This window comes from Malus domestica, chromosome 08 (genome assembly GCF_042453785.1).
Source record: "Malus domestica chromosome 08, GDT2T_hap1".
Lineage (NCBI taxonomy): Eukaryota > Viridiplantae > Streptophyta > Magnoliopsida > Rosales > Rosaceae > Malus > Malus domestica.
Window position 1 is genome coordinate 19,221,293 of NC_091668.1, and position 26,917 is coordinate 19,248,209.

The 26,917-nt window shown below is 37.7% G+C and overlaps 2 protein-coding genes across 4 annotated transcripts; one reads left to right on the forward strand and one right to left on the reverse strand.

Moving 5' to 3' along the window:
• The first annotated feature begins 853 nt into the window (after nt 1-853).
• Nucleotides 854-5,022, forward strand: LOC103450641 (uncharacterized). 3 transcript variants are annotated; one of them, XR_003775526.2, is made up of 10 exons: nt 854-1,011; nt 2,028-2,118; nt 2,259-2,406; nt 3,150-3,269; nt 3,390-3,443; nt 3,555-3,598; nt 3,749-3,859; nt 4,206-4,260; nt 4,372-4,441; nt 4,749-5,022. XR_003775526.2 is itself a non-coding variant. In XM_029107124.2 (9 exons), the coding sequence occupies exons 2-9, from the start codon at nt 2,032-2,034 to the stop codon at nt 4,386-4,388; spliced, it is 636 nt and encodes a 211-aa protein (XP_028962957.2). In that variant the 5' UTR covers nt 854-1,011; nt 2,028-2,031; the 3' UTR covers nt 4,389-4,630. The 3 variants fall into 3 exon arrangements, 2 of the variants coding, with proteins under 2 accessions (XP_028962957.2, XP_028962958.2); XM_029107124.2 differs by lacking the exon at nt 4,749-5,022 and having other exon boundaries at nt 4,372-4,630; XM_029107125.2 differs by lacking the exon at nt 4,749-5,022 and having other exon boundaries at nt 998-1,228; nt 4,372-4,630.
• A 13,586-nt stretch (nt 5,023-18,608) lies between these two features.
• Nucleotides 18,609-20,552, reverse strand: LOC103450642 (uncharacterized). The gene is made up of 3 exons (XM_008390010.4): nt 19,924-20,552; nt 19,180-19,301; nt 18,609-18,962 (listed from the first exon to the last, which is right to left on the reverse strand). The coding sequence occupies exons 1-3, from the start codon at nt 20,335-20,337 to the stop codon at nt 18,809-18,811; spliced, it is 690 nt and encodes a 229-aa protein (XP_008388232.3). The 5' UTR covers nt 20,338-20,552; the 3' UTR covers nt 18,609-18,808.
• Nucleotides 20,553-26,917: the final 6,365 nt, after the last annotated feature.

Here is a 26,917-nt window from a genome sequence, read left to right on the forward strand (position 1 = left end):
TGAAACCCTAACAAAAACAAGAAGAAGAAAAAAACCCAAATCTGAAAACGCAGTTCTTGATCAATTAAATTCAAAATTGCCTACTCAGATTGAAATCCTAATCCCAATCGCAACTACCTGACCTAGCTTTTCGTTTCTAGGGTTTCATCATCAATAACTAAACACATCCCAACACAAATCCCAAATCTCAAATCCCAAATCCCACCCTAACATATCCACAATTCCTTCACCCATAGGCTGGTAGCAGTTCAATACCATCCTAACAGATCCACAATCCTATCCTAACAGATCCACAATCCTAACCTAATAGATCCACATAGGCTGGTAGCAGTTTAATTTTCGAAGAAGTAGACTTACCGGTAGCCGGGCAAGTAAAAGAATCTAGGCTGGTCGCACAGTGTCCTCGACGTTGGTGATGGGGGGTGATGGTGGTCGCGACGGCAGTGGTGCTGTCGAAGAGGAGATAATCGAGGTTGTGGGACCTGGGGGTTCTCTGGGTCTTGGGAATTGGGATGTCGTCGAGGTCGGAGGATGGTTGAATGGGTTGTGTTGGTTGCGGCGTCGAGGGAGTCGAGGGAGTTAGTCGAGTGACAGATGGTGGAGGAGAGGTGGGAGTGAGTGAGTGAGATAGGAGAGTATGTGAGTGAGACCGTGGTGAGTGTGAGACTAGAGTACAAACTAACGGTTCAGATTGAATGATAAGTTATCATTCAATCTCGACCGTTGATTATAATTAGAAACGGGTCGGTCTAGGGCCCCTTTTTGTAGGGTTTAGGAACCGACCCGCCCCGTAAATGACATGGGACCGCCCCAGCCCGCCCCATTTATTTTCTAAAACATTTGACACTGGCCCGTATCTGTTCCAATCCGCGGTTCCTCTACCTACCTGTTTGCCCACCCCTAATGTCACGTGCTTCGCTCTTTCTACAAAGTCCGCAGAGTTAAGAAGAAAAAAGAAGTGTTGGATCAAAATCATCCGATTAGATTTGCTGAGTGCAAGTAACCAACCGCGTAAGTGTTCAAATTCTAGGCTGTTGCCTGATTTTTATTTACTTTTATATTTTAATTACTATTAATTTCCGCCGGAGCTGTGGGTTGGGGTTTTTCTGAAATTTGAGATGGGAATCTAAAATGCTTCCTTCCAAATTTCCAATTCCATTAATGCTTGAAAATTTGAGATGGGTTTTGGCTTTTTCTTGATTTTGGCAGATTAATTTGAAATTTAAAGGTATAGGTCTATAATTTTCTGCGAATTAATGTTGTTAATGGATAGATAATATTGCTGCATATTGATTGCTGATTTGTTTGTTTTTATCAAATTCATAGTTTCTGGGTGGGTAAGATTAGACCAGTTTATTTGATTTAGGGTTGATTGCGGGCCGCAGTCACGAGATGTTTCAGGTGCTAATATTTATATCAAGAGGAACAAAATTACTACTATAATTTGAATATATATGTACATGGTAATTTGATGCTATTCAATTGTTCGTACCACTTGTGTTTCCAAACCCAATAGAGAATTCAATAAATTTGATTCTATTCCTTTAGAGTGTGAAATTGTTACGAAGAAATATTTGACAAGGATCCTAGAATTTAATTAAGGAAGTTTTAACAAAACACTTTCGGTACTGTATACTTTTAACGAAAAACCACATTTATACCTTTCTATGGTACTATTCATTATACCTTTAAAAATGGCTTTTCATTAAAAGGGAAGTTTTTTTGAACTTTTCGTTAGTTTTCCTTTTAATTAAATAGTATCATGAATTCACTTCAAACATTATCTTCTTTTGAGTTTAACCTTTCATAGCTTTTCAGGGTTTTCTGTGGAATTGATGAATTTTCTCATGTCACTACAATAGTTTTTTCTTTCTTGAGACTAGATTACCAGTTAACCAAATAATATTCTGCAGAAAAAACATAGCTTAAATTGCTAATATTCTTTTGCTGTTTAAATTTAAGGTGCAAAATTTTTTGTTTCTTTCAAATGAATTTTTATTGAGTAACTCCTGCGTTTGTATGTCAAGATCAATGGCATATAGAGGGCGTGGATGCGGTGGATTGTCAGGTGGGGGCGGTTTTGGCTTTGCCAAGCAAGAGCCTTTTGTGCTTTTTCCTGTGAGTTTTTGTTGCTGCAGTTTTGGCAAATTTTGCATAAGTTTTGGAACTTTGCTAGGTTTCCATGAATTGGAAAAAGACACTTTCGGGCTGGCTGTGTTCCTACTTTCCGTATTTAACGTCGAAATTTTACTTTGCAGGACATTGATTTGCGTATTCCCAAAGGTATATCTGATCTAGAGAAAAAACACACTCTTACCGAGGAAGAAAACTTAATCAATCAAACTCGCAAGTTTCAAAATATTTGGAAAGGCTTTCCTTATTATCTTGAGCAGAGCCCTTCGAATGGTTAGCATGTTGTGGTTTAATTTTCATTATTTTTGTTTATTATCATTACAAGTGGTGGTGGAATAAGCAATCTATGTTTAATTTGCATATTCGATCTGTTTTTCCCTTTCTTTTTTTCTATAAGATATGAATCCTAGCCATTATTTTGCGGAGAGCATTTCCATTGTTGTGGTATGTTTGAAAATTTGAACTCATTAAATAGACTAGCAGTGTTGTAGAGATGGTTGTATGCTGTGTACAGTGAAAGTTCTGTTTATGCAGTTCCAATGAAATTCATACAGATATGTTGATAAGCTTGGATCTTAAAAGGTAATCAAACAACATGGATATGGTTGAAGATAAAAGTACATATTTATAGTGAATATGAAGTTGATCTCACCAACGTTTATAGTTAGATGTAAGAAGCTCACACATCCCTTCCAAAACCATTAACATTCTTCTGTTTGTGACCATTATGCATAGCGGCACACTATCATCAAATGTTTAATTGAAGAAGATTCATAAATAGCAATAATTTCTGACATTCATGTTGCAAGGAGCACCAATACTAATTCCTGTTCAAATATAATGTTCAAGAATTTTTGCTATAGGTGCCTTATATCCAACACGTGAATGCTTACACTATTCTTTTTATTCGAATACCATAATGCTTAGGATTTGATTCTTGATTATTTTTTGGATTCTTTTGAACCTATACCAGATTATGTTTGATAATAATGCATTTCTTTAACATGTGGTTGCAGAGAAGCAAAACATGGATGTGGAAAGATATTCTGACAGGACAAAGCCAAAAACCACGATAAGACGCGGTTCTCTTTTTAGTATATTGGAGCTCAAGGGATTTCCTCAAGAACTGACTGGAGGTTTCCAATCTGAATAATCGTATTTAAAAAATGGGAATAGCATTCAATATTAATGCTCTATTTTGGTTTTATGGCTATCTTTTTGCTTTTGATATGCATGCTGATGTGATGGTATTTCAGGTTCAAGGGTACAGCAGCCTGGCCGAAAGAGAGTTAGATGGAATCCTGACTCAGGTTCTATAAGATTAGAAGCTTTGTTTTACTGTTGTCTTCTTTCATCTGTTTTTGGGGCTCTCTTTGCTCCTCAGAGATTCTGAATATAACTGATTAAAAAAACACTGACAGAGCTGGTGAAGTTGGATTTATTTGAAAAGCTTGAGCAGTGTCAGGTGTGAGAAAGTCTTTAGAATCTCTCTAACTACAATACTTTGGGTCAAATATCACTTATGAAAAGAACCTATATTATTTGTAATCTAAAGGTTTTTTGTCATTGGTAGTTCAATTTTTGTATGCATTAAGATAATATTTCTCCTTTGTAGGGCCAAAATGATGCAAAAGAAAAGAAAGAATGTGAAGGTGAGGATGTAAATGAAAATGAGGAGGAGGCAGAACCAGAGGACGAGGACTTTAGTGATGATGATTACTATAAGGTTCGTAAAGGAAATATTGGGTCTAATTTATGTATAAGATTTTTAACTTAATTAAAAGTAGTCACTTCAAAATTGTCATTGGTTGTACTTTGTTTATGCTCACTGTTGCAGTTTTCATTGCTTGTATTTGCCACCTGATTCCTCACATGTTTGTTAGAAGTTCTATTCACAATTTTCAAGTTCGGAACTGGAAGGCATGTTGACTTAGAATGAATTACGGCTATTTTAATTTCGTTTCCTGTATAAGGTTTCCGTTCATATTATTTTCTTGTTTCTGGTAGGATTAGGTTTTGTGTCCTCTCGACTGGGAAAACAAAATGTGTCTAATCAAACTATGGTCTTGCAGAACTCTGATTTTGATGATGATGAAGATGATTATAATATGGAAGATGACGGTGACGGTAGGACACATTTTTCTGATCCACTGCAATTTTTATCATACTCTTACTATATGGAATAATTGAGCTTGTGGATTTACTAATGAGCTTACGCTTTTGGTTTTAATGATGCAGGCGAACCTCTTTTATAGCGAGAAGGTGTAGCGTACGACGCGTACATCTCATGTCTCTTCCATAAAACGGGGTATGGCTGTGCAATTAGTTACTAATTTTCTTTCACAAGGCTCTTGTTCTTCGAGGAAACGATATCTCAGTCTGCCAACATTACAGCTTATTGGATTTTGTTAATACGAGGTCAATCTTGAATTGATGATACATGTCTTGCATATAAACCAAAAATGTTATATATAACACTACTGCCTTAATTCCATAACTGGCAACCAGCAGCAAGCGCACACACAAGGTTAACCATGCCGCATTTCGTATTCCAAACGCTCAATCATAACACTTTCCTTCTTAAATTGTTCCCTCTAATATTATAAACTAAGCAGCAATGAGAGGATAGGAAATGTGCGACAGAAGCTCGTTGCGATCCTCCAACGCCAATAATCATTGGAGTAGATGGGGGCTGCAGCACATCACTACCAGAGGAAATGCCATATTTTATATATGGTTTGAATAGCTGAACAGAAAAGCTTTGTTCTATATGTTATCAATCTCTAATGGTATCTATTGTTAAATGATGTTTTGGGATCATGAGGGGAAGATTAATTCGAAGATGTATGCAGGTGCTACTTATATCGAAATGCATTGGTTTCGACATTACCCTCCTCTTCATTTGACTATTAGCGTGAGCTGGGTTTTTGCATAGGGTGTGCTATCCACACTCCTTTTTACTTCTCACACACCTTTGTTAATTTATATCCGTTGACCTTCTTCAATTCATCAAATCCGACGACCGAAAATTAGAAGGATGTGTGAGAAGTAAAAATGGGTGTGGATATCACATCCCTTTTGCATATCTTTTGTTTGCAAAGACAATATATCCTTATGCATATCTTTTTGTATATTTAACATGCAATTCGCTTGTGATATTCAGATCAAATGTAAACATATAAGACTCATTAAGTTTTGTGAAAATCCTTTGAAAAATCATACAACCCTTAAGACGTGACATTCGCCCTAAATGAACCAACAATTATTAACCACAAGAAGCATTTCTCAATTTCAAGGTGACATTCTAACAGAAATTGCATCGATTACTTATCTAACTAAACATCCTAATGGTAGCTAACCATTAAGACATAAAAACTGTTTAAACACAGTGATTAATAATTCAAAGTATGCATGCATAATATCTAAGCAATTATGAGGGTAGCCACAAAGAATCCCACATTTCTTGACCAAAACACCTTCAAATCGGGCCCAAGATGACTCTTTATAAAGTTTGAGATTCCTGAACATAGCTCCAAAAGGGCCCATCACCAAAATATACCATCTTGGACGCCAAAAAGCCTGAATAAGCCCAAAACGTCATTTTGATAGCACTACGCACTGTTCCTTTATTTCATTGCCATAAAGTATCCGTTTGGTAGAAAAATTTGAAACTTTGACACAAACAAGCTAAGAGACTCACGAACATCCTCCAATTAGAATCATTCCAAAATTCGTCAATTTGATCAATTTTTGCTCGAGAAGAAGTCGAAAGTTCTACATTGGAAACATGGCTGGCCTTGGCCTAGTGCTAGTTGGGCAACTGTCGGGGCCTTAAAAAATCGGGGGCACAAAAAAATTATGAGGGTAGTGTATTCATACATGTTTCCATAAGCGTATAAATTAAACAATGTTTGGTTGAATCATCAAGAAGTATATTTAGAGGAGCTGGGTTCGTTGTTGTGAAGTCTAGATTTATTATTTGGCTTCTCTTGTCAAAGGTTGTAAATTGTACCACACATGCCCTATTTAGATTTAGGATTTAAATGCTACTTTGGGATCATGCTACTGGAAATATCATTTCAAGAGCTTAACTTCTATCATCAAAGGTTTGTTCATTCATATGTATTTCATGCCATTGTTTCCAATTCATTATGTCTAGTGGGTCTGTCTAGTCAAAATTTCTTACTGCTTTCACACGAGCTGGGCACACACTTTAAGACAACCCACATGGGTCATCTGACAACTTTTTCCAGAAAAATGGATTTTCACCCTAGATATTTCTAAATTGCTTTTGCACATGACACATGTCTTTTCTTGTCCCATTTCTTGTCTGAAACTCAGCCCTCTTTATAAAGGCCATGCTAGGGTTCAATTGGTTTTTGGGGTTTGAGATTGGAAAAGTTTTTGAGAGTTTTATTTTCATCTCCATCTTAGATCTCCTAGGAACATCAAGCATATTTTATGGGTAATATTCTTCATTGAATATTTCTAAACCTATCTTTGAATTTGCTTGATTAAATTCGTTTTATATGCTCATTTGTTTTGACTAGGAGTTTTATATTTTTAGAAAAGAGTTGATTTTAGCTTTGAGCTACCTTTTGTGTTCTTACTTGAAAACCCTATCCACAAAATTACACTCATGCACTAAATACCCACATAATTGCATATTAGGAACATTGTTTTTGTGATTTTGATTTTTGTTTTAGGTCAAGTTTTTCCAAGTTTCAAATCTGTGAACTAACCTGGTTTTTGGATTCTTGTCAATTTCATCTTTCAAGTGCTTGACTGGTGAAATTGACTAGACCTTGAATCCAAATTTGCATATCATTGCCATATCATATGCATAGTTTGTGTGTTGGTCTCAGTGACACAAGGTGAAAAGTTCAGGAGGAGCTGCCATCTTGTGAAGACTGGAGACAACACTATTTCGGTGCTACAAGGTAAAGAGCTCAGGAGGAGCTGCCATTTCGTGAAGACCAAAGGAATCCATCTCGTGTAAGGCAAAGTTGCACAAAGGTAAAACTGCTCCGTAGATAAGGATCTAGGAATTGAGCTTGTGTGGTCTTTGTATGAACCTTGATTATACTAGTGGATTGGACTCAGTGGAGAGTCCCCAGTTTTTTAACTCAGAGGTGGGTTTTTTCAGACCTAAAACTTCCTTGTGTTCAATGCTATACATAGCATTCTTTATGACCAAATAACCATTGCTAGAGATAAACGTTGTAGGGTTTGCTAGTATTAACACGTTGTTAACCAAGTAAACATAACTCGAGAATTAAGGCTAAAACATAACTGAAGATCACACTGTCTTATTTTAGCTTTATAAGTTTGCTTGGTTTATATGCTTGTGGGCACTTAACAATCTGTACTCTGTTGACTAGTACGTTTGACTAGTCAGTACATTTGATTTCAAAGTTTACAATGCATATGATGAGCAATGAACTTAATTGTTGTTGACTAGAATAACTTGTACTAAACTAAGTTTGATTCATAGATTTGCGTTTGTTTAACTAATATGAATCTGTACTTAGTTGACTGGTAAGCTTGACTAGTAATCCAGCATGCTTTAATTCATAATTGCTTTGTCATTGCTGTTTACATAATGAACTGATACATAAATGTGTTCAAGCTTAGGGATTATTGTCGTGACACTAATCTAGGCAGTTTCTTATTAGTTGAACATATTGGTCAATTTGGCTTTGCTCCTACACCTGCATTTTTTATCACTGACTAACTTGTAACTAGTTGACTAGCTCATTTGACTAGTCTACTGTGCAAAGTTAAATTTTTATTTGCAGACGATTCCACCTAGTACCCAATTTCAGTTGTGTACTGGTAACAATGAGGTCTTGGGTTCAAGCTAGTATCTGCCCGCCTTTTTCTTTGCAGTTTTTTACAAACTTTTGTCAAATTCCTTTTACCTTTGATAATAGTTACTAGCTATGAGTGGGTTGCATGCTTTTGACATTCATTCCAATTCAAGTTTAACTTTCAACAAATTAATGTATATACGTCTTCACCAATTTAATTTAGCAAGAGATTATTAAAAAATGAGATCACTTTCAGGCAGCTGGAAAATTTGGAACGTTCTCTTTAACCAAATCTACAAGAATTTTGCTCAGAAAATTGCATTGTCAAAGCCTCGTGCTTAGACACTTCAGACATCAAGTATTGCTCGATTGAGGTTAGGATTTCTCTTGATGGATTATTCCTAAGTGATTTAGAACCTGAAACACCACAATTAACAAAGGCAGGGAAGAAAACGAAGATGCATCGGAAAAATAAGAAGCAGAAAAATAAGAAAACGATGCAATTGCTCATTTATTATATGACTTGTTTATGTTTCGCTACTGTATGTTTGCCTGCTTGAATTGCTGGTTTGCTTTTCCTTTTTGTGTGAAGGAAGAGAAAGAAAAAGTTACTCATCTATATTGTAGACACATAAAATGATCATTGGAAATAATCTTTGTTTACTTATTTTCTTATTCCTTATACTTTAATATTAATGATGAAAAATGTAATTTTATTTATTAATGATGAAGAATGTAATTTTATTTATACCTTAATTTTAGAAGCTCATGACGACGATATAAAAAATAGCCTCTCACACGAACTAACATTTACAATCAAGACACTTATCTCCTTTGAGTATTTGTGTTCTTACAGTTTGATACCGAATCAGCTCATTTATATTTGCACAAATATAATTGAAGCGGCCAAGCCCAGTGGAGGTGATTCGTGAACTTCGAAGTGACTAGCAGTATTGTCTTTAGACTTTGGAACCCAGAGGCTGAGACGAGTTCCTTCCTCGACCACAATCGCTAGATACATAAGTCAGCAGTGCGTTCGACACCATCACCACCGTCATCACTCATCGACCAAGAACAGTCGACGAGTTGGCACTCCCTGCGTTCAATCGAAAGAAGTAGTTAGCTCATTAGCTATTTGGCCTGCGCGCCCCAACCCATGTAGGCTAAATAATTTTTAGGGTTAACAAAAAACTAACTTTCTTCTCTCTGGTTAGGGTCGGCAGGCAACTTGCTCTTCCTCATTTTCCTTCTCCTTTTTATCCCTTTACCCCTCTCTCAAATCCTCTTCCTTCCTTTCCATCTGGTCTCCCCCCTCCCCCACCTTACCCCTTCCCATCCCCTCTCTCTTCCCTCCCATATTTTTTGGTCCTCTTTCATCAGTTTTCATGGTTGATTTCTCTTCATTGTTTTCGGTAACCCTTTTAATTTCTAGTTTCCTTGAGCTTGTCTCAAATTTGGGCTTTTATGCCCCTTTCTTCCTCCGTTGCTTCTCCCCGTCGTCAGCCTTCCACCGCCGACCTAGACTACTTGGCCAATTACGTGTCTCTCGTCGGCGGCGCACTTTTGTGTTGGATGGTTGTTGAAGTGTTTTAGCACTAATTGGTAGGATTATGGAAGTGCTTTTTGTGTGGATGGCTCGCTCACCCCTATTTTCCGTTCATCCAACTTGTTCGTGGGTTTTCCTTTTGGTGGTGGTGGTGGTGGCGGATTGCAATGGCAGTGCAGCTGCTGTTGTGGAGGCATCAATCTTCCAAATCTACGGTTTTTGTTGTTGTAGGTTTGCTCCCTTTTGGCATCTATGTTGTCTTTTTTTTTTTGGGACCATGCATGTATTTGGATTGCCTCTGAGCTTTCAATTTCATGTAATAGTTTTTTATTTAATGAAAGTTTCTAGTTTGACATTTAAAAAAAAAAAAAAAAGACAGTGAAAGAGGAAATTTAAGAGTTCGAAATTAATTATCATATAGAACCGTAAGACTTCCAATTTGTGTCTAACCAACATCGAATCTTGCTTGGCCCTCCTGGAAGTGAAAATTGCCACTTAAGCCCTCAATCCCCACAGTAGAAAAGCAACATGAGACACTAATGTGGTTTAAGTGACTATTTTTGGGTTCGGGTGGGCAAAATGAGACTCGATGTTAGTTTCAAGTTTCAAGGTCAATAATTAACAAGCCTTATGAAGTCCTCAACAGCTTATTTAAGTTTCTAATGTGAAGTTGCCTTTTGCCAAAGGACATTTGTTTGATAGGTATTGGTAAAGAGATCAAGTTTTTAAATAAAATTTGCAAACGTCAATAAAAAATAAACATGTTAATCAATACTTACGTAACAATTCTTCATTTGATTTGCAAATTTAATTTAAAGATTTAGTCTCCGTAGCATGAGAAAACTTGTGTAAGGCTTGGTTTGCAACTATATTTTGTTGAGTGGCACTACAATCCTCTCAAAACTTGCCATGTGGCAAGTCTTAAATATAATCTTTTTTCATTCTCTTATATTTAACATTCTAATAATTATATTTTTTACTAATTAATATACACCATGAGATCAGATCAAATCTAATGGTTCAATTTTTTTCTTCTTCTTTTTCTCTCTCTCATTTTTCTTCCCATTTTTTCTCTGCCATCTTCTTCCCACAAATTCTCTACCAACTTCTTCTCTCTCCTCTCTCTCTAAATATAAATATGCAGACTATTATCGAGTTGATTTTTTCACAATCTATTTGTACGCTTAACTCTTTGAGTGGATTTCAAATTTTTACAGAGAACCTATCTAAATTAAAATAGGACATTACTTCCTCACTTGAACCCAAAAACCCCCCAATTATAAGAAAGAAAGAAAGAATTAACCCTAATATGCGATCAAATAAACTATTGATAAAGAATAAAAATTAAAAAAAAAAACTTAGAGGTTTTTGGTTGCTTCCCATGATAAGAGTTGGATAAGGTTTTTTTATGAGGTGCAAACTTTTTATTTTTATTTTTTTGAATAAAAGCAAGAAACAGAAGTGGGAAAGGGAAGAAAGTGAAGAGTCCTACGGCAAATATAAGGGAAAATTTGATGTGATATAAACTAGCACACAAATTAAACCTTATTAAGATAGATGTAGTATAGATAAGTAGGGATCGTTCTAGGCCGAGGATTAACTAGGGATGATAATCAACGCAAAAGAAACTCAAAAACACAAAACTAGACTCTAAAACAGAAAACTAGACTTAAAAATTGAAACTAGTCAAACAACTCAAAACAATGCTAAACTGACTCAAAACACACAAACTAAATTAAATTGACTCAAAACAAGAACTATAATGTAATTTGGACGAAAATTGAACTAGAAAGACTCAAAACACTAAAAAGAACCTAGTTTGGACAGATTCTGACCTAAAAACACTAAATAGAAAATGGGGTTTGTTTTTGACGAATTTAAGACTAGAACTAAACAAATTTAAAGACTCTAAATACTTTGGACGAAATTGGTGATTTAAAAGGGTGAATGGCTAGTTAGAGGGTCATTCTCCACATATGACACACATGCATACAAATCGATTTTCAGTTATTCTTCCTAGAAACAATGAATAACAATGCCCCAAATTAATCGTGAGAAACACAAATTAACTTTCAGATTTTCCTAAATTCATTGAAATGGACTCAGCAATGCAACCAAATTATTCTTATCAAGTTCCCTATATGAGCTACATAATAGAGATACATATCAAAGATCATTACATTCTATGAAAATCATATGCATTGACAATGTATTCGTAACTATGAACTGCATGATACTCCTGTCATGAATTTACTTAACACAATCATGACTAGTGACTTTTACTACTTGTGAATTGTTCATAACGATTAGGTGAAATTTCCTTATATCCTAGCATCAAATTCATGCATGCAAACTAAGTGTGCACCCTTAATCAACACACAATAATAAGTTATCAATCAAACAGATAAGTGAATTGCATTCATGATTTATAAAATCATAACTGGATGTAATCAATTCATATCACATATATGTTCATGGCTTTGAATTCTCCTCTAACTAAAACGAAATTAGTTTCTCATGTTCGCAATTAAACAATGACAATTAAATTTAAACATTGAAAACAAAAGATAGAATACACCTAGAAATGCTCCAACAATCCAACGTCTTGAATGGCAAGCACGGCTCTGGGTGGCTCCTTCCCTTTCTCTTTGCAAAGCTGCGGCACAATGGGGATTTTCTGAGTTTTATGGCTCTTATAAGTGTGGTCCACGAAATTGTGGTGATAAATATGTATTTATAGGCCTAGGGTTTGCACAATTTCTGAAGGAAAAAGGATTGCACAATCCTAGGATGAAAGGGAGTGAGATACACGGTAGGTTTCTAGAAGAGAAGGGATTAAATTCGTCAGATTTCTAAGGGAAAAACAGATCAGGTTATTTGCATTGTTTTAGGGCTTCTAGAATCAGATATTAGGTATTCTAATGTGATAAGGAGTCCCCCTTGCAGTTGGAATTAAGGTAGGATAAGATTAGGATATGATAGGATAAGATAAGGTTATTTTGGATAAGATAAGGTTGGCTAAGGTTTTAGATAATATTCCTTCTTTTTAGCTGATTCCTTATCTTCTTTGTCTTGAATTTATTTTCTTCATCTTTTCAGTATATTCCTAGTCTTTTAAACTTCAAAAATGTCCATCCAAAGTGCTCCCCACGCATGCTATCCCTTCTTGGCCCAAAACTATTCCAAAATGCTCAAAATTGCACTTTCTTGCCAACTTTGTCATTTGGACCTACAAACACACGAAAATAGCTTAAAACACTATAATAAGTAGAAACTAGCTATGAAAATGCAAGAAAACAAGCTAACTAAGTCGCATAAATACGCTTCTATCAAAATTTGGGAAGAAAAAAATGCACCATTAAATTGATCTATGTGATGTGACATATGTTCTGATACGTTTTGTAATTGTGTAAGTCCTAAGTAAAGATAGATTAGACATCCTTTGGGACCTAGAAGATCTTTCCTAATAGACTTTGTATTACTTGGAGAGCAAATTTCTCTTCTCCTTATTACTATAAATAAAGGCACAATGACTGGGAAATTAATAGACAATTCCTCAAGTCTATTCTCCACCCTCTTTCTCTCCATGCCGCCCCCCTCAGTTAAATATAGACCACAACACGTTATCATCACGCTCTTCACGATGTGCTAAAGAGAATTTATTCGTCTTCAATAAGGGGACTATTACATTTCAATTATTTTTAATTGATTAAATTTTGATTTTATTGAATTCATATGCTTTTATTGATTCAATTTATTTTCTTGTGTGGCACATGAAACAAGCTTTGAAGACGGAAAGCCAAAATTGAAGAAAGAACTTTCTGCATCAAACCAGTTTACCAATGTCATCACGCAATCAGGTTCTTAAAAAACAACAGTTTTTATCTCGATATTTTTGCAGCCTTAATAGCATAAACATTCACCATAATGCATGACCTAACTTTACGTTTTTTGAATTTTAGAGTCTACATAAATTGTGTATGCATTATACGTATAATTTTAAATTATGTGAATTGATATTGCATGAAATTATATATAGATCAACATTAAACTATACATGCATATAATTGAATTGAATAAAACTTTGAAAAAAATTAGGGTTTCGAGACCCTAACCAGCGAGCCGCATGCTTTGAGCCACACTGCTATGCGAGACATGGAGCTATGATGCACTGGAGCACAGCTTTGCTACGCTAAGAACCCAAGAAAACAACGTCGTTTGGCGTCATCCCTAACCCAGAAAACCTAGCCTCACCGGAAGCCAAGCCCACGACTTTGTCGTTCTTTTTCTGGACATCATGACTTGCAGTCGTGTCCCCTTTGGGGTTTGCACCGTCATCTTCAACGATGTCCCTTGAATTTCCTGTTGAAATTAATCAAAATCAAAAGTTTCCCAGATCAAATCCCCTCGGTTCTACCTTTTCCTGACGTCGAGGATTCTCCTCCGTCGTTGAGACTGGTTCTTCGATGAACCACCATGCATCACACCTCACTCTTGAGGTTTCCCGACACAGACTCTGTTGCAAAAAACGCCAGCTTTGGTTTTTTTCCCTAGTGAACCCACCCAGCATGGCTGGGATTTTTTATTGTACCAAACTTAAGGCCATTTGGGCTTGGATCACCTCGGCCTGTAGTAGGGCTTGCACTCGCAGCTCGCTGCCCCTCGCTCAGCCCACACGACACCAACCTAATTGGGCTATGGTGTTCCCATGTCCACGGGGGAACCCAGTCCACATGGTTGTTGAAGATTCCTTACACTACAGCACACTGGATCCCATCCTTTATGCTGGTGCATCCATGATACACAAGAGAACACCTTGTTTGGGCCTTGCCATTTGGGCCTGCGTTTGCAGGTCCATATCTGTGCACATGAGCTTGGCCTTTCCTACTCAATTTTTTGGGCTTGGACCTCCTAACTTTTACGATTCATTTTTTTTACAAAAAAATAAAAAAAACCATGTGGGCTTTGGTCCATTTTGGGCCACCAATTTTAATAGACTAAACGTTTTTAGGCTTTATAGGGTTTATATTTTTCTCCTAATTCTTCTCATTGGCCCGAAGACCAATAATTAATTAAATCAATATCATAAGCCCTGACAACTTACATGCATTTATTTGTTACATATTTTTGTCTTGTATATATTGTGTTTGTTTACAGGTATTATGAACCTGAAGTTTATGCTTCTGAACTCGAAGTTTCGGAAAAGTGTCATAGAAACCTGAAGTTTCTTAACGCACAACACTTATGTTGAGACCTAAAGTTCTCCATGCCTAAATCCGTTTAAACCAATCCATGTCTTAGACCCTGAATGTTATAACTTTGATGTTTATGGAAATTTTATTTCCTAAAACACCAATCACATTCTTGTTTTTTCCATTCAGCGTAATGTCGAACCATAACAAGTTTGATTTCATTGATTTGGAAGTTTCGAACAAGAAACTACTTTATGTGGATACAAAACGTGACACCCCGCTTGACTACAACTCGTTGCGAAATCATTATAGACAATTATGGTGTGGAAGAGCTGAATAAGCCTCCGGCATGATCTTCATTCGAAGACTTATGCCTGAAGCATATCAAATGGAAGTACCTCACTGTCGAGGACTTCATAGCTCTTTGACTTGCTATGGACCGTTTCAAATCATGCAAAGATGAATTCTTGCCCAAAGAAAAACATAATTGAAACCTTTTTATGTTCATGAATAGGTACAATTTTGAAGTTTATATCCAATCGAATTTCAATTGAAAGAAAATCTTTCTCGTCTTTCTATATCTAAATTGCTCATGAAGTAGCAGTATAGAGAGTGGAAGTTTACCAAATTCTTGGATCTGATTACTACCACACTCGTGAGAGAAAGGTACCCAACAATTCGGCTGAGAAGCTACCTAACAGACCCCTTCAATTTCGACTGGAGCTTACCGAACCTAAGTTTAGGTCTGTCTCTCTCTTTGTCATACAAGTTTGTTTTACAACCTATGGTAGAATCTGGGCCTGCCAAGAGGTGGTATCATGCCCGAAGCATGATCCTTGGCACCTAAGACCTAAAAACTTCAAGAATACTGGATAGTATTCAGGAACCTCAACCCTGTAGAATTTAACTCCGTTTTGACATAATAAATCATTGATTATGCAATTTTCTGTGCTTTTACCAATGTTGTTGAGGAGTACCATTCTCATAGTCAATATGTGAGACTAATTTTGCTCCACCTAACACATTTGGAGAGCGAAATTTGACATGGAAGGCCGTATTGGCCGAACCCCCTTGTATTTTTGGTTTACTTGGTGAATAATTTATTTTGTTCTTGGATTTAAGATTGGTGTTTGGATGTCACAATTATTCTTGAATAAGAGTTAATTAACAAAAATTACCACATGTGACTAATACAATTAACTTATGCTTAGGTATGTTTTGTGGGGAAGTCAGCAGTCTGGTTCTATGCTAACTTCATACCTAATCATCCCCTAACAACCTTTCAGGCTTATCCAACTTGATTGTGGGGCATTGTACTGCCCTATATTGTCCAATGGTACTAATTTTACCATAAAGGGAAGTTCACTTCGTTCTGGAAGAACAACTTTTTGAGCTTTAAGGATATTCAAGAGCATTATTACCATATTGAAACCAATGTAGAAAATGGAGTAAAATTCATTTGCATATTACCACATTGCACTTCCTACAAATATAGCCAGAAGCGTATTCTAGAGAAGATAGAACGCTTAACGAGTGGATTACACCCATTTAGGCCCACTATATAACCAATTAGAAGCCCGAGATGGAATTTTTGCTATAGATGTACGTTTGGGATATCTAGGATGATCTGTGATGAGCTTTTATAGGCATCCTCTTACTAGAAGTAAATACATCATACCTAGAAGCATATCATGCCTTAACACCCTCCATTTTTCTACAAAAGAGTCAAGGGGACATTTGTGGATTGATTTAACCACCATGCGGACCATTTAGATACCTTACGATGTTGGTTGATGCTTCTACAGGTTGGTCACACGTGTGGTTGTTGTCCACAAGCTGTCTTCTCCACACTAGTGGCTTAGATAAACAAGCTCAAGGCTCACCACCCTGATTATCATATCAAATCTATTCGATTGGATAAGTTAGAGAATTTACATCGAATACTTTCGATGGATATTGCATGTCGGTTGGGTTTTGAAGTTGAACATCCAGCACTCCATGTTCATACCTAGAACGACCCAGCAGAAGCATTCATTAAACACCTTCAAATGATTGCATGATCGATTGGTCATACGTACCAAGTTCTCAATCTCCCATTGTGTCTCATCTCAATCCCAATCTAGATCGTCAGAGTATAAGTGAACTTGGTACGTATGACCAATCGATCATATATGATCAATTTCTCACTATGTCTTAATCTATTAAAAGTGACGAGATCACATATAACATCTGCAAATGTCCCTGCAAAGATAAATGTACCAAATGTACGATGGACCTTCGTCCCCGAAAGCAGGAACGCCACTACTGTAGCCGACCCTCGTACATTGGCGGCTAGCCAATCAATCTGTCCTACACCAGAAGCGTGGTAGATCTCTCGGTTCGAGGATTCACTTTCTCAAAAGTGGAGGAACGTGGCACGAACAAATATGCCCTTTGATTGCTGTCTCAATCCTTTCCATCTCATGAGATTAAATCTGGATTACTCCCGAGACATGAAGTTCTTGATCCAACATACTAGTTTAGATGAGATAAGGAATTGGAATGAGATTTTCATAAATGATGTTTCATTTAAATGGTAACTACCGACATAAATGAAAAGCAACAATAACGAACCACGTTCTGTTGATTAGTGTTTACGTAAAAATGATTGGTCAACTTGAAGAATCAATTGATGACAAATGAGATGAATGAAATAGCGCAATATGACGCCTTGTGGCGCAAAGTTTCTCTCATGAACCATGTGATTGATTGCAGCATTACAAACATGGTTGTAGTATCTCTGGGATCCTGATACGAAATCTACATGGAGTTTTCAAATGACTTACATGTACTGATTCAAATAGTTCTAGATCACAAGAACATCATCTCGGTTCTCAAGAGGTTTTAACTTTGTAGATGCAGAACAATCCAGGCGGATGTGGTATACATGTTCAAGTGAATATTTGATCAGTTAGGGATATATGCTCTTACATGTACAAAATCCGAAATTGCTAGAGTTGAGAAAACTAACTTGCACCTAAAGTTGGATTTTAAGATGAATGATCTTGGGAAAACTCGACATTACCTTGACCTGAATTTTCGAACTAGTTCTAATGGTATTTTAGTCCACCAGTCAAACTAGACCCGTAAGGTGTTACGTCTGAGTATGCCCTGATTGTCTGTACGCTAGATGTAAATAAGACCTTTACGGAGGATATGGAGCATAAGATTCCATATTGGAATGTGAGGCAACAATATCTAAGTACAATTGGCGTGTGTTGTACATAGCTTAATGCACTAGATCAGACATCTTATGTGCTGATAATCTTTTGGCATAAAGCAGCACTGCGCCTACAAGCCACTACCAAATTTGGTGTTAAAGATAGTTTTCCGTTACTACGGATTTGGGCTTATCTATCCCTATGCATCTCAGAATATATCACACCCCCTTGATCTTCGGAATGATGCCTACTTTGTGGGATTCGCTGAATCAGATTATCTGTTTGACCGCACAAGGTACGTTCCCGAATGGTTATGTCTTTACCATTAAGGAACACCGCAATATCTTGGTGGTTAACCAGATAGACCTTTAGTTGCGAAACCTTTGAATCATTTCAAGACTCATTGTATCTCATCACGTAAAAGATATGGTCGAGAACTCTTGTTAAGCATGTTCGAACTCCTTGCAATTTTCATCCATCGTTAAGTCCCAACGACAATCCATGAAGACAACGCCGTATGTATTGACCAGATCATGATACATCCCAACAAGTCAACGCCAAGCATATTGTGTCTATATCAGCATGAGCATCAGAAGATTGAAGTTAAGCAATCTGATCCCAGACAAACTTGTCGACCTCTACACGACGTCACTACCGAAGTCTACCTTCCAGAAGCTTGTAGTTTCATATGGATAAAAAGCTTTTTAAATAATTAATTTGATTGCTGTTAACTCAGAAATAGAGATTGAATGCAATTGCACTTGATAAAAGTCTCAGTACACCATCGTCAACTCTTACCCTAATTTCACTTAATAGTTAACAGAGAGAGAAAGACGATCTAGTTAGTAAATAGTTAGATGGAGATAATTACAAAGCTAATCTACAATCTTAATTACTTATTAGGCACTAATCCTTAATCCTTTCTTATTAAGCCAAGAGCCAGAAATCCTTCTGCCATCTGGTGTTGATAAGGTAACCACTCACTCCTTTGCTCTGCTTCCTCACTCCAATTGTCAAACACACTGCATTGTTTATGCAATGCTCCACGAACAACTCTCTGCTGCTGCTGCTTCCAAATATGCTGCATATATCAAAATTAGCAATCTCTCGGAATTCCGAAAATCAAACCGCAAGACAATGGTTTGGTTTGATTCAGTTTCACTCGGTGGTTTTAGATAAAATCTAATAATAATCCGAGATACGTTATACAGTAATCAGTTTTTGAGTAAAACCGATCCAAACCAGACCGTGCACTAATACGGCTTTTTGCAAGAAGGGATTAGTGAAATAGAACCCACCAGCTGATGAGGGGAGATGGCTTCTTCTGACCAAGCACTAGCACTGAAACCTCAAGCTTCTTGACCTGGCTTATAACTGTGGCCAGTCTTGGACCTTGGATCACAAGAGCTTCCACTTCCACCTAAATATTATTTTGTCCCAAAAATAATAAACAAATAATTAATAATATAAACACATGACTAAATAAATGTTGAGTGACACAACAGAAACTGTGTCCCCTCTCTTTTTTTTTTCTGGGAAAAATAAAGGCAAAAGCAACTGAAAAGTCCGTCACTCTTCCCTTCTCGCACGGAAAAGAAAAAGAAAAGGATAATTTTGAGAGTGAAATTGCCACTGGAAAAAGTCATTTACCCTTCTCCCTCTAAAGAATAGAAAAGACAAAAATAAGTAGTAAAAAATTAAATAAACCAACGAAAAAGGAGGGAAAAAGAATTAAAAGGTTGGGGACCAGAAAATTGGGATCTATCAAACACAATGAAGACACTCTCAGACTTTTCTAGTAGGATCTATCAGCAAAAATATTAAGAAAACAATTTAGCTTTTTCATCTAGCTAGCTCTTGGGATCTATCAAACACAACGAAAACACTCTCAGCCTCTTCTAGTAGGATCTATCAAACGAAGCAAAATATTAAGAAAACAATTTAGCTTTTCCATCTAGCTAGCTCTCTTTTACTTCTGTTATTCGAGCGATATTCTAATATAATTTAAAATCTGAACTACGAGAAAGACGACTGGAATGTACCTCAGGCTTGCAAGCCTTGCAGAGGGAGCTAAGGGAGTTGGCAAGGCATGGTGAGGAGGAAAAGTCATGGCAAGAAGGGATGATGTGGAGGAGAGTAAGCAAATCACCCGTGTTGGCAACATGAGTGAGGGCCCACATCATGGCATGCTTGGAATGTGATGAGTCATCCACCACCACCATCACTCTCTTCCTCGTTTCAAATCCACCACCGCCACCACCATTGTTGTTGCCATACATGCTTTGAAGCCCTTCCATATGCTGAAAGCTTCCTCCTTTTCCCTCAGACCGCCCAACTCCGCCACTGAAAGACTTGTTATTTCCACCACCACCCCCACCCCCACCCCACCTCCTTGATTTTGATTTCCAAGCCTCCCTTCCACTTAACTCCCTCAAACATGCGCTTGGTTTTGGCATTTTCTCTCACCCTTTTGCCAAAATGTGCTTAAATGCTAAGTCAGAGTTTGGAGAGAGAGAGAAAGAGAGAGGTTGTGTGAGTATGTGCGGTTGGTTGAGAGTTTCTGGGTTATTATGATGTGAGAAAACGAGTGTGTGGAGAGAGAGAGAGAGAGAGAGAGAGAGAGAGAGAGAGAGAGGGGGGGGGGGGGAATGGTGTTAAAATCTGATGATGCAAAGACATGATTTTTTTATGTTTGTGCAGGTAAAGTGTCACGGGGATGACTGGTTCGTTGTGACTTTACTCTGCAGAGATGTAAAACAATCACCAGAGTTTTGTTTTCTTTTAGATATTTGATGATGAAAGGCAGGATCTTTGTACCATCTCTCCGGAAAAATATTTTTCAGATTCTCCTGCCCTATTTTTCTTCTCTCTTATCATGATCTGTATGTTATGATGAATGAAATGGATCCGATTTTCGGAAAGAGATTTTTTTCGGATCTTTCTTCTAAAATCTGCTAATTAAGCAATTTAGGCTTTTGAAATTTGATCAAACAACAAAAAAACAGAAAAATTAGTAAAAAAATTAATTTTTAACCGTTTGATCCAATTTCAATGATTCAAATTACTTGATCCATGAATTTTGAAGGAAGAGATTCAGATCTTTTTTCTAGATTTTCTTTTTATAACCATTCTACTAAAACCGGGAAACTTACTTGCAACAGAATATATTGTATCTCATTGCACACATTTTTTAGTACTTATAAGTTATAAGCATTAAGTGTCGGACACATCTTTGATTTGGATTTCATCCAGCAGTCCTCGACCAACGAGTTTAAACAATTGGATAAAAATCTACCGTTAAATATGCGTTGGCACTTAGTGCATACTAAAGAAAAACCAATTCTACCATGATTAAGGATTTGAGAGATGATTCTTGGGATCCTCAAATCACATTCATTCATCGTGCATCATGCAACCAATTTTCGTTAGATACTGTTTATATTCAATTTTAAATAAAAAAAAATTACAATGATTTCTGACCGCACGATCAGTGGCAAAGACAAAAATTGTTGGGAGGAGGGGCGATATTTAAAAGCATAAAAGGTTAAAAAAATGTAGACAACCAAAACATTTTAAATAGTAGACAATATTAATTTCATTTATAATCTATCAATACAAGTAAATTTCAATTATTATCAACGAAGTTTCATATCATGAAAACACGGAAGTACCTATGTAAAAAATTCGAGGTCACCATAAGTGAGGTCTTGAAGATCAAACACGGTATAGTACCCATGTAAAAAAATCACAATGATTAGTCATCAATTATATATCTTTAGGCATGACACCACAACCATCTTGTAATGCATTGTTATCTTCCACTGAATTTATTTACCAAAACATTTTTACTTTCAATTGACACTCTAACCCCTAATATAGAAAATCTATTCTGAATGATTCATAATACAAAAGCTTATATTTGTATAACGTTTATGCTTGGTGTACAAGTAAGAATCTCATCCTATATAGATACAATCAGAATCAAGTTACAATATTAATTCATATCCCTAGGAGTTACAGTTGATTTTGACAAGACTCATTCTCTAACACCCAAGTCTTCCACCCATATTTTATAAGATAGTCAATTTTCATCGAAAATCTTTGCCACTTAGCATAGAAAATTTGCAAATGAAATATAAAATTCATATTTTCTCCTGGTTTAAATAAAAATGATGTCTTGTAAATTTCTATTTGATTTTACGTTAACTTTTTTGTATTTATTTTCTTATAGTTTTCTTTCTAGATGAGACCAGAATAAAGAATTGATTATCTTCATTCAAAATACAAATCACGGGGTGCTTGAATTTCATTAGATGGTCCCCACAATCCCACACCTCAATCTCTAATTGGCACCACACTTTCCCACAAACCACACTGTTTTTTTTCTTTTCAAACCCCTAGTCCAATCGACGTCATTTGGTTTGGGTATTTTAAGAAAAAATTAAAACGCAGATTCCGTGAAGCCAGAACCAAACCAGCAGCGCAATGCCACGTCACACGATCAGAACCAAATCCATCCCAAATTTCGACAACTTGGATGTTTTAAAAAACAAAAAAAACAAAACAGCTCTGCTGCGCGGACAGTAGCAGTGGGCCGAACCAGTTGGGTTTTTCGGCAAGGGGAAGGGCTGAACTAAAACTCCAGTTGTGTTTTCCGACGAGGGGAGTGGCGGCCACCACTCCTCGCCCTCATGTGGCTTCACCACAATGCACGATGTACGATGAACGAATATGATTTGAGGATCCCTAAGATCATCACAAAAAGAATCCAGGATTCTCACTCTAAAGATATGACAAAAGCGAAGTGCAATAAAAGATACACTCGCATACATTTAATTTAATTTTTTTTTGTTTTTTTTTCTATTGCAACCAATAAATAGTCCAAGTGATGTCTCTGTTCCAATGAATAATTTGACAGGTATTTAAAAAGTTCATTGATCATCTAATAAATATTTTTCATGTGACGTCTCTAATTACATGAGAGTATCTCCCAACTTCATTAAATGGGTAGCGTTAAGGACCTAACTATATATGTTAAGGAAACTAACAATAGATCTATTGTACATATTATGTCATTTCATGCAGAGGTTGCATATGGTATACACTATTGGTCTAAGTTTAGAATAGACTTGTCTAGGCCCTTGAATTATGTTTTCAGCATCATTTTCTTGTGTTTGCTTTTTATGTGATCTTTCGTAGGGTTTCGACCTTCCTAGATGATGCCTAAACAGTCTTCATGTGAATCATATATATTGTTTGTACCATACTTGACCAATCCCGAAACTACTGAGCACTGGTTAACGTTATACCGTCAAGGACCCAGAAGAGTTTCCCTCCAACTAGGAGGCCAATCACAGTGCCACACGTGTTGACATCAGAAGCCAATCACATCACGACACATGTCAACATCAGAAGCCAATCACAACACGACACGTGTCAATGTCAGAACAAAGCTAAAAACTTTGTACTAAATCATTCACTTGTACTCACTAAAGGAGAGCTTGAACCTATGTACTTGTGTAAACCCTTCACAATTAATGAGAACTCATCTACTCCGTGGACATAGCCAATTTGGGTAAACCACGTACATCTTGTGTTTGCTTCCCTGTCTCTATCCATCTACATACTTATCCACACTAGTGACCAGAGTAATCTAGCGAAGGTCACAAACTTAACAATTTCTATTGTACCAAAGTCCTCACTGATTTTGTGCATCAATATTTGGCGCCGTCTGTGGGAACGACACTTATTCCCACTCTCTTCAGCTTTGTTAAGCTGATTTCCACCATTCGTACACTCTCTTTTGACCAGACATCCCTTTCCAACATGAGGAGCGAAAGAAGCCACAACACACATAATGACACCTTTCTTGCACCTAGTGCGAAGCAACGAAGGAAGGAACAAAAGAAGTTTGCTTTTCAAGCTAAAGTCGATGAGCTGAAGGCTTAGAACAACAAGATAGTGATGAAGAATGAGATCCTCCAAGAGCAGTATGAGAAGGTCTTCGAGATGCTCCACGAGGCTAGATATACTAAAACACACCAGCTTATTACCCTTGTGGAAGTCAACCATTAACTAGGTGCCCTCAACATGAAACGTCATTTGCCCTCGACATGGGTATTCCTGTTGAGGAGCGAGCTACTCATTGAAATGGCAACCAACATAAGACTTCTCTCAATCCAACTGCTTCGACCCGAAGCAGGAGGAGTGGAGAAAGGCACCTCCTTACAGAAGGAGTGGAAGGATTGAAAGCCATCTTTCGCGACTTTCGAGACTTACTAAAGCAACATCGAGACAATCGCAACCATGTAAGCTCGAAGATCAATGACCCAAGGGTCTCTGAAAGACTCGGTCCCCTCCCATGTCCCAGGTCGGCTACCAATTTGAGGAAGGGGCAATAAGTCCTAGAGAAACACGAAGGTATAGGGGACTCAGAGATGTTTCGACAGACATACCTTAGAAGTCAATACGGCGAGTCTAGGGAAAAATCACATGCTCTTGATCAAACATTCCTACTTCCAAGAGGAGATGGAGATTTACGAAAGAAAGCTCTAGTGGTACATGACTCCACTCAGGACCCTCTTGTCCTACAGCTCCTTAAGGAAGTAAACAAGTTGAAGGTTGAGCGACAAGCTGAGATACCTAATTGGAACCAACCTAGGCCTGGGCCTCTTACAAGGAGGATCCTCGACACCCCCTCTAAGCAAAAACCAAGCAGAAGCTTGTCTTGCAACTCTATATTGAAAAGGAGAACCTGATTAAACACCTTAACCTTTTTTAGTCCACCATGGCATACCAGATGCACACCAACGAAGAACGATGTCTTCTCTTTCTCTCCACCCTCTCTAGCGGAGCTCTAAACTGGTATTATAGTCTTCCACCTGAGACGGTAGACTCATTTGAGGAATTAAGGAAACTGTTTATTTCTCAACACATTTTTCAGACCGATCGCTTGCACTCTGCGGATGACTTGTATACTATTCGCCAGAAGCCAGACGAGTCATTACGTATGTATGCTGGCCACTTCAACCATGAGTATTCCCGTTGTGCCGAGGCAGACAACAAGACTGCCCTCAAAGTCTTCACGGCAAGCCTACGTGATTGTTTCTTCAAGTACATGATCAATGCCAACACTTGAAAGACTTACTCTGAGGTGATGGCACATGCTTACAACCATGTCTCCGCTAAGGCAATGATATATGAAGGGAAACCCCCTCACAACCACCCCTTATCAGCAAGTAGGGAGTAGAAGCCAGATCCAACCAAATGAGAAGACCTCGACCTTCAAAATGGCAGCGGTGCCTCCTCCTGCCATACTTAATACTTCGCTAAGTCAACAGACATATCAATCTCAGGGCAAAAGGAAAATTTTTCATTCTCACTAGTCCTATTTTAGTAAAATGAGTAAAGGACATTATCGCGATAACCAAGGGTATCGCCACAATAACGCCCGCCTCCAGGCAGTCAACACAGTAGGCCAAGCACGTGTCAGGACAGACCCTACCCCAAGGTATGAGACATACACTCCTTTGAACGCCACATGTGTGGCCATTTACCCCAGCATAGCACAACTGCTACCAAAGCCAATGCCGAGGTAGTTGGGTTACAAGCCCACGAAGAACACGGGCACGTTTTGCTGCTACCACGAACATAACAGCCATGACGGCGAGAAGTGTGTCACCTTTTTTTATCATATTGAAGCTTTGGCGCGTGAATGAAAAATTAATCGATTCCTCCTTCACCTTTCAAGGGATAACCATAACCAACACCAAGTGAATGTGATATATTCTATAAGCGGCGACACACCCATATCTGAATCTTCCAATACGGCCATGAAAAACAGCGAATGAACTTTGAGGCCTGGCCACCAAGTGTTTCCAGTGGAAGACATCAGGGGGTGTAAGTATCAAAAGCCTAACTGGGATCCAATATATTTCTACCCTGAGGAAGAAAGAGGTATCATCTACCCTCACAACGACCCACTGATCGTGGAGGCTCACATAGCCAACTTTGAAGTAAGACGAATCCTGGTAGACACGGGGGTTTCGGTTAATATCATGTTTGCTGAAGCTTTCAGGGCACTTAATGTAGCTGAACACTTGCTTGATCGCTCGATATCTCCTCTAATAAGCTTCTCTGGTGATATTGTGCAACCTATATGGAGTATACACTTACCTTTCACCATCGGTATAGGCCCTTACACAGCTACCTTACCACTAACTTCCTGGTAGTTGATTGCCCAACGACATACAATGTCATTTTTGAACGCACATGCATCAATGATCTCAAGGCCATGGTATCCACACATATGTTGTTGATGAAATTTCCAACCCCTTATGGCAATGGTTACATCAGAAGAGATCAACTTAGTGCACGGTCATGTTACAACATTTCGGTCAAGCAACAACACCTGCTTGTGCTCAAGGAAACATTTTATATACATGACCAAGTCATAAATACCAGCCCGGACGAAGCCAACTTGGATCTTCACGGTGGCAACAGTCAACCCGACGATCCTCGAGATAACTCTTTCACCCAGCAAGCACAACCCGCTGAAGAGCTGAAGAAGGTTTCTATATCAAAAGATTATCCATATTGCATGGTGAAGATTGGCACCACATTGTCACCACTCATTCAGTTGGCATTGATCTATTTTTTGCAAGAGAACACTGAGGTCTTCGCCTAGTCATACGAGGACATGTCAGGCATCTCTCCCGATATCATATGTCATCGCTTGAGTATTGACCCCAAGATCAAGCTGGTGAGACAGAAACGAAGATCTTATGACGCTGAACGATACGAAGCAATGAAGGCAGAAGTTGAAAGACTCAAAGGCATAGGTTTCGTCCGCGAAGTCAATTACCCAACATAGGTAGCAAATGTGGTCATTGTTAAGAAAAATCTGACCAAAGAAAGTCTCTTACTCCAAAAGGTCTTGTGGAGAATGTGTGTCGACTACACTGACCTAAACAAAGGATGTCCGAATGATAGCTTTCCTCTTCCTCTCATTGACAGACTTATAGACTCTACAGTAGG